At 54.4% G+C, this 18,626-nt stretch overlaps 1 protein-coding gene across 6 annotated transcripts in view; it reads right to left on the bottom strand.

The window, feature by feature from the left end:
• Positions 1 to 18,626, bottom strand: part of PPFIA1 (PTPRF interacting protein alpha 1) — an 80,077-nt gene that overhangs the window by 30,823 nt on the left and 30,628 nt on the right. For all 6 annotated transcript variants that reach the window (XR_008201526.1, XM_052662121.1, XM_052662122.1 and 3 more), the window contains exons 3-15: positions 17,596 to 17,697; positions 16,963 to 17,127; positions 16,235 to 16,309; positions 15,763 to 15,864; positions 15,318 to 15,539; positions 13,522 to 13,668; positions 12,026 to 12,160; positions 10,405 to 10,488; positions 7,543 to 7,674; positions 6,234 to 6,296; positions 5,203 to 5,282; positions 2,916 to 3,051; positions 293 to 516 (exon numbers count right to left, since the gene is read on the bottom strand). Coding sequence is in view for 5 of the 6 variants with exons in the window: in XM_052662121.1 (XP_052518081.1) it covers positions 293 to 516; positions 2,916 to 3,051; positions 5,203 to 5,282; positions 6,234 to 6,296; positions 7,543 to 7,674; positions 10,405 to 10,488; positions 12,026 to 12,160; positions 13,522 to 13,668; positions 15,318 to 15,539; positions 15,763 to 15,864; positions 16,235 to 16,309; positions 16,963 to 17,127; positions 17,596 to 17,697 (1,667 nt within the window). In the remaining variant the exon portion in view is untranslated. The remainder of the gene's footprint in view (positions 1 to 292; positions 517 to 2,915; positions 3,052 to 5,202; positions 5,283 to 6,233; positions 6,297 to 7,542; positions 7,675 to 10,404; positions 10,489 to 12,025; positions 12,161 to 13,521; positions 13,669 to 15,317; positions 15,540 to 15,762; positions 15,865 to 16,234; positions 16,310 to 16,962; positions 17,128 to 17,595; positions 17,698 to 18,626) is intronic.

The raw sequence follows: 18,626 nt of genomic DNA, 5'->3' as shown, positions 1-18,626 counted from the left end.
GAGGAAGCACGGGCCACAGGGGACACCGCCTCGGCACCTCGTCCACCCTGGGCCTCAGAGCTGGCGAGGGGGACACTCCACAATGCCCCCCCCGACAGAGTGCTGACACCACACCGTGGACAGAATGCCCCGGCTGACCAAGCTCTATAATCAAGGGCAATCTCGGAACCAAAAACTCTTGAAGCAGATCTGAGGTCAGTTTTCTTCCTGTGGAACACTCAGACTTCTCTGAGGACAAGACAGGTCCTCAGAGGAGCTGAGTTTCCAGGGCGCTGGGCTCGGGCGCACCCACCGGATCTCTTTGTTGATGGCGTCCAGCTGCTCCTGAAGCATCATGGCCAGAGTCTGGGCATCGGCCTGCCCGCTAGGCGACAGCAGAGAGGCTGAACTGAAGAGGGCGTCCCTGTCGCCCTCGCCGTCAGACACGTCCACGTCGCTCTCGAACGCCTGGGCCACGTTGGCCAGCACGCTGGCCTGCTGCGCGCGCTCCCAGTCCTGCTCGTTCAGCGTCTGCACCTGGGCACGAGAGGACCACAGCTCGTCAGCGACATTCAAGGCGGCTCATGGAATCAGGAACGGAACACAAGTTTACATGGAAGCCCTGACTGTGGATAAAGGGGCCATGCTTATAAGCCACTGCCATCTCTTAAGCGAGCAGTACTGAAGAAACAGGCAGGAAAATCCAGTTCCTAGACGCCTGGTGACACTCAGGTCTAAGCATGGACGGGAGGCAACCCTATGAGGTTATTCCCAAGGGTGGGCTGACGGGGTCAGACAAAAACCGAAAATTAAAAAAATACACCCATGCCACCATCAGCCAGGCTGAAGGAAGAGAAGAAAAAGCCATCCTTCAGCTCCGCAGCCGCTGGGTCCACCTCGGCGGTCATCGCTGCTACCTGTTCACTGGGGAGTGCCGTCCTCACAGGCTCCCAGCCCTCCATTTCCAGGCTGGTCTGAGCACCCACAGACAGGAGCGAGCAAGGGCAGCCAGGGGACGGGAGGGCCAGCCCCCCGCACTCTCCTCCCGGGGTGCAGGCACTTGGGCTGTCCTGGGGGACAGCCCCTCGCATCGCAAGGCGGCTCTGTAATCAGGGACGCACAGAGTGCCCGCTGGGCCCCGTGCCGCCCGCCCCCTCGCACAGCTCACACCCTTCTCTGCCTACAGGTTCACCCCCGTCAGCCCGGGCAGTGCGTCCTCTCCCTTTTCCTGCTTAAAATCGCACCACGGGAACCAGCAGATTGCTCCTCCAGGGCTGCCCGCAGCGCCCACCGCGGGTCTCAGAGCTCCCCGAGAGCGGCCTCTACTGTCCCCCTCCCCGCCCAGTCTCTGCAAGCAGGCGGGGGGCCCACCCCACAGGGCAGCTCCCGGGGGCTCCAAGGACCCCGTGTTACCAAACCCCCTCCCCACCTGCTCAGCGTGTCTCTCCCTCGGCTCCAGGCCCCGCCCTCCCTGGGGCTCTTCCTCAGTCCCTTGTGCCCTTCTCAACCTCGGAACGTGGGGCGGCGCCCGGCTCTACCCTTGCACCCCATCTCTCTCCACAGGCACCTGCCTGGCGACTTTATCTTGCTCATGCCTTTAAACACCATCTGCATGCCCGCAACCCCAGTCCACCTTGAGCTGAGTGAGTCCTCTCCCGGATGCAGGCTGGAACACTCAGCTGCTGACCGGACACGCCCCCTGGACGGGCCTGTCCACCTCCACAGGGCAGAGGCCCGGCTCTGAGCTCCTGCCTGGCAGCCCTCCTCACCGTAGGAAACAGGCTCCGGCCTCGAGCTGCTCAGGCCTGAGCCCGGGCCCTCCCTGATCCAGGCCGCTCTCTCCCTTGTCCCTGCCGGTTGACTCAACCCTTGATCTGTCTCCGAGTGGCGGCTTCTCTTCCCGCCTCCAGGTCTCTGGTTCAAGGTCACCCTCCTGGTGTCACCTCGCTGGCTACCCTGTTCACACACGATCGTCCCCTCCTCCTCGGACAACTCGGGCGCTCTGGTCTCCTTTCCCTGCTCATTACTGTCCGACAGGCTGCGCGGGTTTAAAAAGGGGTCCACAAATCCTTCCATCCTCCTCCCTTCAAGAGGCAGAAGGGGCAACTCCTGCTCAGCCCAAGCGAGGCAGGACTTCACAGCTCACGCTCAAAAACAGAAGTGAAGGTGTGCAGCTTCCGAACCAGGGCATGAAAGGCCCCGGGCTACACCCTATGCTCTCGCTCTCAGAGGGCGTTCCAAGGAAAGCCAGGCCACGCAGAGGTCTGCACAGCAGGGACCTGGGCCTGCCCCCAGCAGCCAGGTGAGTCTGAAAGCCTGCCATCCAGCCCCGGGGAGCCTTCCCGAATCTGCGCCCTCAGGAGGCCCTGAGTCAGGCCCGCCTGGGACAATGAAAGGAACTGTGGGCCGTGGCCTGCTCACTGCGAGGTTACCAAGCTCTGCAGTGGTTCGTTACGCAGCAGTGGATAAAGAAGGCGCATGGTTTTTAAGTCACTGCTGGAGTCCTAGTTCCAACGACGTCTGGTCTAAACTAGCTGCCTGCTGAACATGGGAGCTCAAAACACAGAGACATACGAAAAAACACACGCCATGAATGAGGCGAAAATACGAAGGTGCTTAACCTTCCAACGAGAATCTTCTCACTAAAACATGAGGCACGTGTGGATCCTTTCACTCGTAGGACGGTTTCAAAACTGTGCTAATTAGTACCGTGCCGGGCCTCACAGGAAGCCACACGTTATCAAAATTGGTTCTTTAAAAAAAAACAAACATGCCTTGAAAGTAAACTCTTAGCCAGAAAAAGGAAAATGGGAAGACGTAAAGCGATCTATCAACACTTGGTTCCAAAACCGCGTCAGGACCACAGTGTCGGGGGCGGGGGCCTCACAAGGTGCCCACCAGGGACAGGCAGGGGGCGGCGGGGGCGGGGTCCTTGCCTTGGACGGCTCGTCGCGCAGCGCTGCCAGCCGGCCTTTCTGGGGGCGCCGCAGCACCGCCGCGCCGCTGAAGGAGTCTGCCGGCCCGTCGGCCACAGGGAACCTGAAGTCCGGGACACTGCCCAGGTGCGGTCGGCTGGAACACACGGGAAAGAAGAATGCTGTTAGGAGAAAAGAGAGCTCACTCTGTCAGTCAAGCCAGAGCCTGTCGATCTGGAAAATTGGCAATTTCACAGAAAAGGGGCCGCGGGGCGGGCTCTGCCCTCCTGGCTCCAACAGCAGCAGGCCCACCCGGCTGCCCTGCGAACACTCAGGTCTCAGCGCCACCAGCTCCTGTATGTAGGGAAGGCAGCGCTAAGGCGAGGGTGTGGCTGGCTGCCCGGTGCTTGGGGCTGCGGTCCCCCAGAGCCCACCCTCAGGTCCCGGGGCGGGACTGCACCTGCTCCACTGGCTCCTGGGCACCCACACCCGCTCTGGCCCGTGCCTGCCTGCTCTGCCCTCCACCTCCCGCATGACATCCATGGATCACAAACACCCGTCTCCCTGGAACACTGTCTGCACCGCTCTCAGCACTTCTGACGGCACCTCAGACAGCCCACGGCACAGAGCCCTCGGACCCACAGCTCGGAACTGAGCCGCACGGATGTTTCCCAGGAGATGCAAGTCTGGAACCTCCCCGAGCCACACCTGTCTTCCCTCCCATCTCCCCTCCCTCCTAATGGAACCGCTCCTTTCTCTGCTCAACTTCTACGGCAGAACACTTGGGAGTCAGGTGGAAGCTACGACAGAGTCCTGCTTGGGACTGTGGACACTCGCAGGTCCTCTGAAGGCCACAGAGTCCTCTGGGTTGAGATGCCCCCACCATCACCTCCCAGTCCCCTCGCGGAGTGCAGCCTCCATCGCTCTCCCCCTCCTCACCTGAGGCTCTTTCCTCCGGGAGAAGGTCTCAGAGACAAGGTGACCAATTCCACTGGGAGGTCCTGCCAAATACACTGAGCCCGCCCTGCCTCTGATCCAGGCTTCAGTCCCCACTCCCCCGGCCTGGGCCAGCCTGCCCTGCCCGGAAGCCAGCCCCGAGGCCCCACCTGTGCCGCCGAGTCACTGACCCCTGGAGAGCTGCCTCCTGGAGACACCCCTCCCTCGCCCAGCTGCTGCGGTCCCCGTCCTCAGAGCACAGCGGCCCCTACTACTGCCCGGCTGCCTCCTCTTCTCTCTCACTGACACGCAGGGGACTGGTGACCAGGCTTCTCCCTCTGAACCCCCAACTGCGCCAGGCCTTCGGGTCCCAGCACCAGCACCCTCCTCGTTGCCCAGAGTCTGCAGAGCAAGAGGCCGTGTCCACCTCCTCTTCCTCCACTGTCCACACAGTCCTCCTCACACTCATCTCATCTACCCCGGGAGCAGGGGGTCTCCCCCTCTGACAGCACCAGGCCCTCACCCTGGAGGAGCTCTGCGGGCAAGGCTGGCCATGTCCCCGATCCGTCCCGCAGGGCACGTGCTCCCCTTGAACTCCACCCGCCGTGGTTTCAGCACAGGGCCAGTTTCTGGCTCTGCCTTTGTCTACAATGATATCCCTTTTCTCTAGAAGAAGGCTGGGCGGGGGCCCTGGACCGCGAGGATCCCCTAAGCACACAAATGCAGAAATATGCATGCGGGCTCCCAACAGTCTCCTAAATCAGGATTCAAGCAAGAGTCAATTTCCTAGAGATGAATGAATGTCACCAGTTAAGCACTTTAACAACCTTTGCTAAAGTTTAACTCTCACTTGTGACCATTTTCCATGAAGATGCCAAAGAAAAATCTAAATAGTTGGTAAGAATTACGGCCCCTATAACAAGGAGTAAGAAAAACTCAGGATGCTCAGTAATCTGCTCGCCTCATTCCCAAGCCAGGTGATTCCTCCCACCGCAGCCAACGGCGAGTCACGTCTCAGTCTCCATTCTCGTAAAAATGACTACAGGCCATTAACCTTCTGCGACTCTTCAGAAACATCAGTGTCACAGTCTGTGAGGCCCCTCAAATGAATACACCCAAGATCAACTGGTCGGCCCCCCACTTCCAAACCTCCGCCTGTGGTTTTGAGTTTTGTCAATACTGTGACCACCACTCCATGGTACCAAGTTTAACCCTAAGGAACGATGCTTGTCTCTTCCCTGTCGCTGGCCACGGAGCTACAGGCTCCTTGAGGTGCGGCCATGAGCGACACCCAGTCATACTGTCTGCACACCAGACAGGCCTTTGTCCCACTCGACAGCGCAGAGGGGAGCTGCCTGGGGGAGCGGCCTACCCGTGGTGGAGGGGAGCCCCTCGCAGCCTCGTCTGCTCCAGCTCGGCTCTCAGGGTTTCCAGGTTGAGAATCAGCTGGTCCTACGAAACAGCAAATGACACAGCCTGCACCGCTTGCTTTCCGGATGTAAAATGACTTGCGCCAAAATGTGCATGACAGGAGACATTAGTAGGTATCAACTCCAAACACTTTAATTCTGAGAAAATGTTCTCTAAGAGTCCCATAGCAAATATAAACACTCAGAACAGTATTACCCCTTATAAACCATAATGAAGAGGAAGTTCCATCTCAGGTGTAGGAAAGCTTCTGGAGGAAACATGGCAAGCCATTACCAGCGATGATGTCTGCAGAGAGAAGCTGGACTTGGGTCGGGGGCGGGGGTGGGGGGCAGGACTTACTCTGTTGCCCTCACCCCTCTCATTGCTTTAAACCATCTCCACGGAGCTCACACTCACTCCCGGGCATTCCTCACACTCATTCCTCTGCACCCCACTTCACTTCCTCACAGGGTAAAACAAGTCACACGGGTCAAGTTTCCGAGTCACTCAACTCAACCCAGCAGCTCTGTGCTGTCGGCCACGGCAGTCACACGCCTCGTGCTGCCACGGAGCACGTGAGACAGGCCGGTGCAAAGCTCGATGTGGAAATCACACAGGAGATTTCAAGACTCACAGTGAAGAACAGAAGGTAAAGTAGCCCGTTCATTTTTAGGGAACTTTAGACTCTGTGTGTGGCTCGTATCATCTGACGGACAGCACTGTCCATGTGAAAGGCTCCTGCTTTGCCTCAGCTTTCGAGTGAACCCAGAAAGGACTACTCAGAATTCTGAACCACACAGGATGGCCACACACTCTAAATCCACCTATGATGCAAATACAGTCAGTGTTCACAGCCAGAAGCGCCATGCACGACGCAGCAGTGGGCGAGCCGTAAAGAAAACGTGACTCGACCTCTGCTGGGCATCTGTAGGGATTCAGATGGATTCAATTCGGCTCTTAACAAATTTCTGAACGATTTAGACATGTAAGTACCTTGTCGTTTTGCATTTCTTCTAATTGCTTTTTCACATTTTCAACTTCCCGTAGAAGAGAATTCTGAAAAAGATACAAAGAGTGCTTTGGTGTCAATTCTTACAGATACTGCATGGACTGTGGGACAGCTACACTTCTGTCTGAAAGCATAAAGCCCCTCGGGATGAGTGGTGGGCCTCATGCCCAGCGTGAAGTGCTGGCACGAGGCCAGATGACAACTCTTAACACTGACTTGTACACAGACAATCTTCTCCTTCCCCGACTGATCTTCCAGATACAAGGAGGCCAGCTCCTTGGGGCAAGTGAAACTGCTTTAAACTTGCTTTCAGCTTTTGTAGTTCAGTGGGCACGCAGGAAATGGGTGCAGGTTCCACACGCAAAATTCAAACCCGAGACAAGACTATCCCCACCTCAGAGCCAGCCCACAGGTCAGGGTGAAATGAGGGGCCTTCCCTGTGTGGACTCTAGTGAAGTGTGTGCGTCATCTTGGGTTTTGTGGGGGAGAAATGTGCCGCGGAACTTATAGTGACCACTGGTCTCTCTCAGACAAGCGCCGCCCAAGCGCCGACCTAGGGGAAGGTTCTGCGCCTCATACTTAGGGTGCTGGTGCAGCTGGGACAGGTTTTCACCGAACCTGAACCAGAGTGTTGCCCACTAGGCTGCTCTGACAGAGGTTCTCAGACATTTTCCAAAGCAAATGAAAAAAGAGAAGGCTGGAGTTGGATTATGAGAATGCTTGCTTTTGGCTGATTCAATGTTCTCTATCACGTTATATAAAAGCTGCTGAACTAAACTCACTGATCGGCCGCGTCGGGCCTCGGCTGCACACGCAGGGCTCCTCTGTCATGGTTGCCCCGCGGCACGCAGGATCTTAGCTCCCTAACCAGGGATCGAACCTGCGTCCCTGAGCTTGCAAGGCAGACTCTCAACCACCGGACCGCCAGGAAAGGCCCAGAAATAAACTTCTAAGAAAGAAATGAAGGGGTGAGGGTGGACCTAGAAGAAAGTTCTAGCACAGCGGCTGTAACCCAGGCCATCGGTGGCTCTGGCTCACTGATGCTTTCGTAAGGGCTGCGGGCACACAGCTACGCCTGTCCCTTACACACTGCCTGTGGACGCTGTCATGCCTGCTGAGTAGCGTGACATGCCGCTGCTCAATTATTCACACCAGTAAAGACACCACTGAGGGGCCCTCTACAGGAACAGGTTTCCAGCTCCTCTCCTGGAGATTCCCCGTGGCTCCCCCCCAACAAACCAGCCCGGGCCGGGTCAGACGCCTCTTGGTAAAGTGGCTGAGGGGCCGGCTCACCTTATCCTCCAGAGCAGCCATTCTCTCCTTCAGATGAAGCTGAAGCCTCTCATTTGATTCGGACAGAAGCTTATCCACGGTATCTGATAAGCGTTTATTGTGTTCTTCATTCATTTTTTCTCTCTGCCTTGCCTAAAACAGGAACAACAAAAACTCATTAACTTCAAGAACAAGCACGATCATTATTTTAAAAGCACCGGGGAGCCGCGACGCGAGCGGCCTGCGCCCTGGCTCCCAAGGCGGTCCCTTCCACGGCCACCTCTGGGGGCTCTTGAGCATCACCAGAGCAGACGGGCAGGTGCAGAGGGCAGCAGGGACTTCACTGGTCAAAGGTCACTCCCAACGCTTCTCTTTGGCAGAGCACCTGGGGGACCTTACTGTCACCCGCCATTACCTGTCGGAGGGGCTCGGGGAGCAAGTAGATTTACACTCAGAAACAAGCAGACTTTAAAGGGAATCGGCTTACACACATGTTGGTGGAGGAATTCCCCAATATATAAACAGAAGCCTGAGTCTGGATTTAGGGGGTGAAATGAATTCAATTTATCAAGCAAAAGGTGAGAAAATTCATTTTGGAAGAAAAGCGAGTGGAGACAGGCTTTCACGTATGCTTCTTTACATCCAACATCACTTGAATTCTTCGTAACGATTGCTGTTTTTCAGTCACTTGGTCGTGTCTGACTCTCTGTGACCCCATGGACTGCAGCACGCCAGGCCTCCCCGCCCTTCACTGCTTCCCAGAGTCTGCTCAAACTCACATCCACTGGGTCGCTGATGCCATCCAACCGACTGTCCTCTGTCATAGCTTCTCCTCCTGCCCTCAATCTTTCCCAGCATCAGGGTCTTTTCCAATGTGTCAGTTCTTCGCATCAGGTATTAGAAAAAGTATTGGAGCTTCAGCTTTAGCGTAAGTCCTTCCAACAAATATTCAGGACTGAGTTCCTTTGGGATAGATTGGTTTGATCTCCGTGAAGTCCAGGGGACTCTCAAGGGTCTTCTCCAACACCTCAGTTCAAAAGCATCAATTCTTCGGCACTCAGCCTTCTTTATGGTCCAGCTCTCACATCCATACATGACCACTGGAAAAACCACAGCTTTGACTAGGTGGACCTTTGATGGCCAAGTCACGTCTCTGCTGTTTAATATGCTGTCTAGGTTGGTCACAGCTTTTCTTCCAATGATAATTCATATTCAGTTCAGTTCAGCTACTCAGTCGTGTCTGACTGTGCGACCCCATGCACTGCAGCACGCCAGGCTTCCCTGCCCATCACCAACTCCCAGAACTTGCTCAAACTCATGTCCATCAAGTTGGTGAGGCCATCCAACCATCTCATCCTCTGTCATCCACTCTCTTCCTGCCGTCAATCTTTCCCAGCATCAGGGTGACCTCTCAGCATCCTTTCCAATATGATGATTCATATTAAAAAACTAGAAGTAACTACCTCAAGCAATTTTTCAATGAAAAAACAAAGTGGGCAAGTCTGTGTTTTATATAATGAACATCAATTTCATGGTTTAAAAAGCTGTTTTAGGATCTACTGTATATAAAAAAAAAATGGAGAGAAGACAAAAGAACGATATATTTGAGACTGGCCCTGTGCTGGAAACTGCTGAAGCTAATTGATGGGCCATGGGTATTTGTTATACTACTCCTTCCACTCTGGGGCATGTTTCAAGTTCTCCATCATAAACAATTAAAAAACAGATTATTTTCTGTTAAGCATTTTCCGTTAAAACAGAACCTTCTCTAGCAAGACAATTCAGAAGCATCAGTTCTTCAGCGTTCGGCCTTCTTTCTGGTCCAACTCTCACATCCATATGTGACTACTGGAAAAAAACGATAGCTTTGACTATATGGACTCTGGTTGGCAAAGTGATGTCACTACTTTTTAATATGCTATCTAGGTTTATCATAGCTTTCCAAGGAGCAAGGATTTTTTAATCTCATGGCTGCAGTCACCATCTGCAGTGATTTTTGAGCCCAAGAAAATAAAACCTGTCACAGATTCCACATTAAGACATCAGTATTCAAATATTTTTAAAGCAAAACAAAAGTCTACTTTGAATTGGCTTAGTCATAAACAGCATCCCGATCTCAACAGCCTCTGAGCAGCAGTTCTGAAAGTAAGGAGGTGTACCCCTGATCGGGAGACGGTGAGCTCTCTGCCGAGGAGGGGAGGGCGCCTCACCGCGGGTCTCATGATGGGAGTCAGCATCGCTGCCCCTGGGAACCCGCATGTGAGGCTCTGCAGTCCAGGCCCAAGAACACAGGCGTGGTGGGGACAGTACTGACGCCTGAGCCCGGGCCTGGGAGGCCCTCCGCTTCCCGGATGGCCCACATCTCCGTGTGGCCAACCCCTCCGGGAAACCTCTCTCAGGACTCGGGGATGCGAGCCTCCACCGTCGCCCTTTCCTGACGTGCCTTCTGTCGCAGCGCAGCAGCGGTTCTCCTCCTGTCCAGGAGCAGCCATCCTACACACGTGTCTGGACCAGCAGTCTGGCATGGGGGACTCCAGCGCCTCCTCCAAGGCAAGCAGGGTGCACACCTGGGCGCCATGCCTTCAGCTTCGTGGGCCTCGGACTGGCACCTCAGGTTTGTCTGAGGGGAACTCTAAAGGCCACCTGTACCCCGAGCAGCTCCCCCGACTGGCTGCTCAGAGCAATAAGCAGCCTCCTTGGATGTGGGGGTTCCCCTGGCCCCTGCCCACTGCCTATGGGCGACCACCTCTGGCCCTGCTCCTGAGGAGGCGGGTGCCCAGGTCAGCAGACGAGGCCACACACGCACACACTCGACGGCAGAGACGGGAGCAGCGGAAAAAGGCGGTGCCAGCCCAGACGCGGCCTCCCCGTCAGCACACGCACCCGCTGCAGCTCCTGGTTCTTCTCCTCCAGCTGGGCCTCCATCTGCCGCAGCCTCTCCTCGATGTTGCCGTGTCTCTCTTCCGCCTGTCGGCCAAGAACAGGGTCAGTCCCGCTCGCAGCGCCCCATCCTGATGGCACGCGGGCTGTGACCCCAGGGGCGGCAGGCGGGCCATGCTCTATGCGGGCCACGGGCCCCGGGTTTGCGGGGGGCACGCCCGCATGCCTGCTCAAACCACCTGAGTGGCTTCGCATGTGACACGTGGGTGACAGAAGGTGCTGGTGACCGGCTCGTGAGAGGAGACGTGCTCCCCACCGCCCTGGGCCCCGCATCCGTGGCTGCTGCGCCCCCTCCTTGGACTGCGTGTGACGAGCCGCGGTGGGCAGCGGGCAGCAGCAAGCACAGGACGCGCGAGGCACACGTTCTACCTTCCTAAGCTGGGAGGGAAGTTCGAACTGTTTAGCCTCCTTAGTGGCAGAGCTTCCGCAAGACAAAAGGTCGGACTACAAGGCCGACCGGGGACGGACAGCAGAGATGCCGGGGGAGAGGAGAAACCAAGCCTTGAGAGGAAGATCACAGGCAGAAGGGCGCCGCCTGGCGGCTATTAGTGACCCTGCTCTGGGAGGGTCTGCGAGCACCGGACGGCCCCTCAGCCGCTCACTGAGCTCCGGGCAACGCTCTCAACAGCTGTGCCGCACGCACAGGCCCGCCCGACTGTCTGTGCCCAGCCAGTGCCCACCAGCAGCGTGGGACAACACCTTTCCTGCCAGAAGGACGGGGTGGCTGGCCGGCTGGCAGTGGGGATGATGCCCCCAGCAGCGCCACATCCCCGGGACGCAGCCTCTCACCTGCGGGCTCCCGGGGACAGCGCGCTGGGAGTGGGGCTCGTGCCCCGCTGTAACTTTCAACAAGTGTGTGAATAAAGGCTTACTGCTGCTGCTGCTGCTGCCGAGTCGCTTCAGTCGTGTCCGACTCTGTGCGACCCCAGAGACGGCAGCCCACCAGGCTCCGCCATCCCTGGGATTCTCCAGGCAAGAACACTGGAGTGGGTTGCCATTTCCTTCTCCAATGCGTGAAAGTGAAAAGTGAAAGTGAAGCCACTCAGTCGTGTCCGACTCTTGGCGACCCCATGGACTGCAGCCCACCAGGCTCCTCCATCCACGGGATTTTCCAGGCCAAGGGTATGGAGTGGGTCGCCAGTGACTTCTCTGAATAAAGACTTAAGAGTCTCCTAAACGAGAATGGGATTTTCCTAGGTCTGAGAAGAACTATCCTGCCAAGGCTTTGAGTTGGTGACTGACTGAACTCTTGAGAAGCAGTGACTCGGAGCTGAAGCGTCCCAGGGACACACAGAACACGGAACAAAATGGGGGGAGATTAACGGAGGGATGACACAGAAGCGGGGACACTGTCCGACACTCCAGGAGTGCCCCCGTCTCAGACGGGCAGCATGACTCCTGCGTCTGCGCTCCTGCCTGGACTGGGCAGCAGGGGCAGGGGCGCGGTGGGACAGCACGGGAACAGGCCCTCCCCGCAGGCCCCCATCCCCCGGGACCCAGAGCGGCGCTTGGAGAGCGCGGCCACCTCTGCGCACGCCCGGCCCCGGCGGACCCAGAGCAGTACCTTGGAGAGCGCAGCCACCCTCTGCGCCAGCTCAGCCTCCACCTCGGGCAGCGTCTCCGCCCTCCGCAGCGTCTGCTGCAGCTTCTGCTCCGCCAGCTCCAGGCGCTCCTGCAACTGCCGGTTTCTATCCTCTGTCTACAAGGGGAGAGCAGAGCGTGAAAGCGGCCGAGTCGCTGAGACGAACCCTGAACGCACGTGTCTGCCGGATTAGCTCTGTTTCAGCAGCTGCGGCACAGTGAATTTTCTCTCAGTGTTCCTGGGCTTAGTCTCACTGGGCAGAACTCCTCCCGCCAGAGTATTTGCTTTTCCTAAACGACCCCAAAGAAGTCTTAAAAAAAAAAAAAAGTTCTTGTACATTAAAGATCAGTTTTCTATAGAAGCTTATTCATTCTTGTTGACAAGTTAAGGGAAGAAGGGTTCAGTACTGACCCTTCTTAAAACATCACCAGAATCATCTTTTTAAGGGAACCCTGCTGACCACAGACGGCCACGGGCATGTGAGCCAAAATACGGCTTTCATCTCCTCTGAAATACAGACACGCTAAGAGTGTGCCTGGTGAAATGCCAGTCAACTGATATTTGTAAATGCACGATTATTCTTTTAAAAGATCTTGTCAGTCTGAAAAACTTTCAATGTAGAAAATTTAGACGGATTCTTTTTCAAAAAAGGAAAAAAAATTAAATTATCTATAAGCTCAGGTTTCTGAGAGATTAACATTTGTTTCTAAGCAGCTTTCTTGTTTTTTCTGTGTGTGTTATTACTCTATGTACATACACAAACAATACGATACGCTTTAAAACCCTCAGAAAACAACAGCATATGGTACAGGGTATTTCCTGATCTGCCTTTTACAACCATTATTTTGTATATCGTAATGCTCTTAATTAGCATTCCACATCATAAATTTTAGTGGGTTTCTAGTATTTTATTTTTGTGTCGGGGCCAATGATACCCTTTGCAACACACCAGACCAACTCACTTTGCTTTGAGAAGCCAGATTTGGTTCTCCTGGTTAAGTCCTGATTATCTGAGACCACCGGGGAACAGGAGCAAGTAAGGCTCACCAAACCACAGGAGGTGCAAAGCCTAATCAGACCGGAGCTCTAACCCTGCCTTTTGTCACAGGGACCCCAGTTCCCAGCAGGCAGCCAGCTGCCGTGAAGTTCCTGCCGCCCTCGGCTCTGTCAGTAAAAATGCTAACAAGCCAACAGATTCACGTTCAAGTGAAACAAAAGTGTCGTGAGTGGAATTCCACAAAATGGTTAAACCAAATCCCAAATAATTGAAACCTGTAAGTTGCAGTCACCCCCGATTTTTAAAAAATGTATTTCATTCCAGTACAGCTGATTTACCAGGATGTACATCCACACTTTTTGACACAGTATTTTAGGGTCATAAGAACTTTACATTGGGGCTTAATTTCCAACGCATGAACAGGTCTTTACCTTCCTCGCACTGCTATAAAAGTCAGACACAGTTCAATAAAAGCCATTACCTGTCGATGCATAGAATCCTTATTTGCGATTTCATTTTCAAGTTTATCATTGAGGTCATGCACAGAGGTGGCTTCGCGCTGTGCGGCGAGGTAGCGTTTCTCAAGGGTAGTGATTCTCTCTTCCATGTCCTCCTTCTGGGCCATGGCCTACACCGGGCATTGCAGAGGAGAAAAGGTAACTCATTATCATGGAACACTCCGATACACTTAAGAGTAAAAAAGCTGGGCTAAATCCTAACATTCAAATCAAACATAAAGTTAGCGTCCTCAAGATTAAAGTCCTAGACGTGGCAGTTTTCCCTGGCATGAGCGAAAGTGCACCTACCTCAATGTCACGTCTGCCACGACTGGCACCCATCTGTCTTAACGTTCTGTCTGGGCACTCGGTTTCCCAAGCTTCTTTTCTACATAATAAACCCACACAGCAAACACCCTAAACCACCCTGTTACTGCAAGAATTCCAGGAGGGAAGGTATCCGGCAGGAAGTCAGGACCTCTGTCTGCTACACCATACAGGCGGGCTTGACCCAGAACAGGGAGGGACCTTCAACAGATCCAATAAGGAGCTCTGAGGCTCGTTTCCTCGGGTAAAAGTTGGAAAAATCTCATGCAATTTCCTCAAAATTAAAGTGAGAATATTAACGAGTGGAAAGAGAATTCAAAGTTTAATACAACTGGGTGCAGCCTTCTCAAGCCTAGTTCTTCTAAAGCAGTTACACCACATGTATGAAGTGCTCAAACCAGGGCCAGAACTTGCTGGTGGTGCGACTCCTGTCCGCCGGCTCAAAACCCATTTCAGGTCCCTCCCTGGTCACTAGTAACCAACGTGGGGAAAGTCCTAACATTAAAAGTGAAAGGTCTTAAAAACACTTTTTCCAGAATTCTCTACGTATTAAACTCTGACACCTAATCTCCTCCTACTGCCAAAGAGTAGTGTGAACAGGTTGTACAAACGTGTGCAAATATTTCTGCTTTGAGTTCTCACCCAGAATTACTCACACCAAGCTACTAAACAAGTACCCCTGCTGTACCACGTGTTGGAGGGGTTCCCTGAGACGGTCTCACGGTGGGTGTGGGGGCAGCGTGGGCGCTGTCTGTCTGCGCACAGAGGAGAGGCGAGGCTCACAGGAGGAGGCCTGAGCCAGCACTCTCCTGCGTTCACAGTGACCGCTAGGGAGCTTCTCACAACTCACGACACCCGCAGACGTGACCGCCAGAATCATCGTGATTCCGCATGGTCATGCAGCTCGGGCCTGAGGGTCTGAGGCGGGGGAGGGACACATACTCACTACTGATCCACGCGTAAGATCGCCAGTGAGTAACACATACTCACTACGGATCCACGCGTAAGATCGGCCCTACTGCACAGCGCAGGGACCGCTACTCCGTGCTCCGTGGTGAAGTGAATGGGTAGGAAATCCAAAAAAAGAGGGATATGATTCACCTTGCTGTACAGCAGAAACTGACACAGCAGTACAAAGCAACTATACGCCAATAACTGAATGGATGGATGCATGAATTTCTAAAAAGGAACACACTGGGCCGCCTAGAACTTGTAGGGAGTGCGGAGTCCACACCCAGGGTGCAGCACAGCGCCAGGGCCGCCCTCGTGTTGGTCCACCGCCAACGGGCCGCCCGGACCCCAGAGCCTGTGACACAGAGGCAGGGAGGCCACCGGCCATGGTCCCACTGGTGCCCTGCTCTTGCTCATGCAGCCGTCCCTAGGCTGAGATCCCCGGGAGAACAAGGGACCCACAGTCCACCGCGGGACAACGGATGCGGCCGCCGTCACTCACTTCGCGGACGTCCCGCTGCAGTTTCGTGTTCACCTCCTCGGACTTGATGAGGTCCTTCCGGGCCGTGTCCAGGTCTTCCTCCAGCTCCGTCACATGGGCAGAGAGGGCTGCCAGGCGCTCCTTCATCTGGCTGTGCTCCCTTGACTGCTTGTCGATGACTTCCTGGAGCTCCATCACTTTGGCCAGGTCTTCCTCGTGGCTCAGAGAGCCGTCGGAGGATCTCTAAGGGGGGGAAGGAAGCCTCAGGTGGTCGTGTTTCGGGAGGGAGGGGACACAGCACTCCGGGCAATCGGTGAGGTCCACACTGCGTTCTGCGCTCTGGGAGCTCACAGGACCCTCACGGCCGCTCCAACCTACATGGCGCATTGGTGAGAGGTTCCCAAAAGCCCTGCACAGACTGGACAGTAAGACGAGAACCAGGCAGAGCACGAGGCGGAGGACTTGCCTTTCCATTGGCGCTTGGCGTGCTTTCCTGCTCGTGATTTACATCAAGCACCCCGTCCGTTAGTACCTTTTTCTGGTTATTCTGTTCTTTAAGAATCATCAGCTGAAACCAAAAAATTGAAGGAGAATAAAGAAATAAGTAAACACAGCAAAACCCCACTTGGAAAACCTCAACTCTAAACTGAAAACACAACATAAAAGAAAATGCATGGTGATGCTGTCCACCCCGAATAGAGCCAGGTGATCAGAGTCAGAATCTGTCTTCTCCTGGACAAAGAGGCACTGAAGAGATCCTGTAGCTCTGAGCCACAAGGCTAGTTTACTGGTCATTAAAATACCCCAGGTGGGCAGGTCCTCAACCAGAAAGACAAATAACACCTGATGCCCACCGCTACAGCCTTCATCCTTTTTCATAACGAAGGGATAAAAATGACAAGCCCTAGCCGAATTACATGACGGCGGATCGAGCTTACCTCTTTGTGTGTGGCGCCCAGCTCTTCTTCTAACAAGCTACACCTCTCGAGCGCTACTCGCAATCGCTCTCTCACCTGAGATGAAGGGGGCCGAGTCACTGCGTGCTGCCGTGTGTATGCACGTTAGCACACTTCTCACGGCTCACGTTAGCCCTCATACACGGCTACCGTAACAGAGCACCTTTAACGTCTCTCATTGATCTTAACGTCAAGAAAATCTGCTTGTTAACAGCTTTCAATTCTAAGTTTGAGAGAACAAAATGTTATCCTAAATTAATTTTATTACCCAGTTTTAAACTGCAAATTGATACACAGAATTTAATAAATCTTGAAATATTTATGCCAACTAATACTTTTTAACTGGGGGCTTCCCAGGTGGCTCAGCGGTAAAGAATCCGCCTGTCAATACAAGAGGGCAGGTCCAATCCCTGGGTCAGGAAGGTCCCCGGAGTAGAAGGTGGGCCCCACTGCGGTGTTCTTGCCTGGGAAGCCCCATGAAGAGAGGAGCGTGGTGGGCTGCAGTCCACAGGGTCGGAAAGACTCGGACACGACTGAGCATGTGCGCAGGCAGTGCTGCTTAACTATATTTAAAACTCTGACTTCTTACAGAAAAAATGTATTTACAAGAATACAAGACGCTCAAAAGTCAACTAGTTACACAAACACATGCGTCGTCCACTCAACAAGGCAGCAAGTGTACAAATCCAGGATGGCCGGGTGGCTGGTACCTTCTCGTCCAGGGCCTTGTGGTGCTCGAACAGCGACTTCAGCGCCTTGAGCACCTCCACCTCACTGGACACGCCAGCTGGGGACTGCGCCTGCCGCTTGACCACCGTCATCCGCAGGGACCGCTCGTGCCGTGAGACCAGGCACTCCAGGTGCTCCAGCAGCAGCTGCAGGGAGAGGCCAGAGCAGCACCGTCAGCCTCAGGCTGGGATTCGGGGCGGTGGCTCCTCTCAGCCTCATGCTAAGACCAAAACTGTGCTAAGGCACGTTGGAATCCCGCCAGTTCAGTCTAAAGTTAGACTGGACCTCCCTGGTGGCCCAGTAGTTAAGACTCCACACTTCTGCAGGGGTCGTGGGTTTAATCCCCAGCCGGGGAATTAAGATCCCACACAAAGTGAAGCATGGACAAAAATGTAAGTTAAGAGAAACCCCCCTCAAATGTACTAAAATTACATTAGCTCTCATCATAAATTTGAAGCGAGGTATGACAACCCCAAACTGACCCACCCTGGTCCGCTCAGTGGGAAAATGTGGAAAATGGGTTGAAAACCAGACAGAGTTTAAAGACAGCAGCACAGAGCCCGGCGCTGACCCCCGCGGGGCGAATGTCAACACGTGAGAATCCCCCTACTGACCCTGGTGTTGTTCCTTTCCGCTTTCAGCTCAGCGATTTCTTCTTCTCTTTCAAGAAGCTGCTCCCTGCACACATTCAGTTCCTTAGTAAGTGCTGCAAACTCCTAGAAAACAGTTAAATGAGTAAGTAACTAAATGTAAACACAAATTTAGAAAGAGGGGGAGAATCTGAAGACTGACCCTGTCAAGCTTCTCCAGGCTCCACACAAAGGATCTCCCTGCCCCTCCAGAGAAGAGGAGGTCCTCTGACCCCCAAGACCACACAGACCACCACTACTCAGGCCAGCCTTCAGCCTCCACCTCGACCTGGCAGGCCCGTGCCAGGGGAGAACCCGGAATCCAAGCCTGCCTTCTCCAGACCCAGGGAAGTCTGAGATACTTTCCTAAACATAAATCCTAACAACAAAGTGGATGAAGAGATTCTTAAACGACACACAGACAAGTGACCTGAAACACTGGGGAGAGTAAAGAAAAAAGGTAAGGTCTACAAGGCCACCAGGCTCTGGAGTGTTCCTCTGGGAAAAAGGCTGACGGCACCCCAAGGCCATCTCTTAGCCTGACTCCACTGAAGTCACCCAGTCATTCAATAAACTGGTTAAAATGTTAAATTCATGTTACATGTATTTTATCACAACTTATGCACGTGTGCAGGTGCGCACACACACAGAACTCTTTGGAGACAAGGTGGCTTCTAAGAGCATCGATCAGCTACAGAACATGAACAGCCCGTCACGTCAGGATTTCAGCACCGACTGGCAAACACAAAGCTCCAGTCCCGCTGGGGAGAAGCAATCCAGCGTGTCCTCACACCGGACAGACTGCCCACACGGCATGGGCACTGAGCATCATGGCTGGGAAGCGGGCAGGGAGGGGAGCCACAGGGACTAGGTCTCCTCTCCACGGCCCCCCAGGATCGAGGGAAGGAGGCAGGCGCTGATCTCTGAGGGGGGATGTCTACAGGAAGAGCAGGCCTTGGAGGGAGGGCTAACCGTCCAGTTTCAGACAAGCTTAATCTGAGACGTACTCGGGCCTT

This window comes from Budorcas taxicolor, chromosome 25 (genome assembly GCF_023091745.1).
Source record: "Budorcas taxicolor isolate Tak-1 chromosome 25, Takin1.1, whole genome shotgun sequence".
In the NCBI taxonomy this organism is placed as follows: domain Eukaryota; kingdom Metazoa; phylum Chordata; class Mammalia; order Artiodactyla; family Bovidae; genus Budorcas; species Budorcas taxicolor.
The sequence above is the reverse complement of the archived record's forward strand: the minus strand, read 5'-3'. Positions and strand labels throughout refer to the sequence as shown.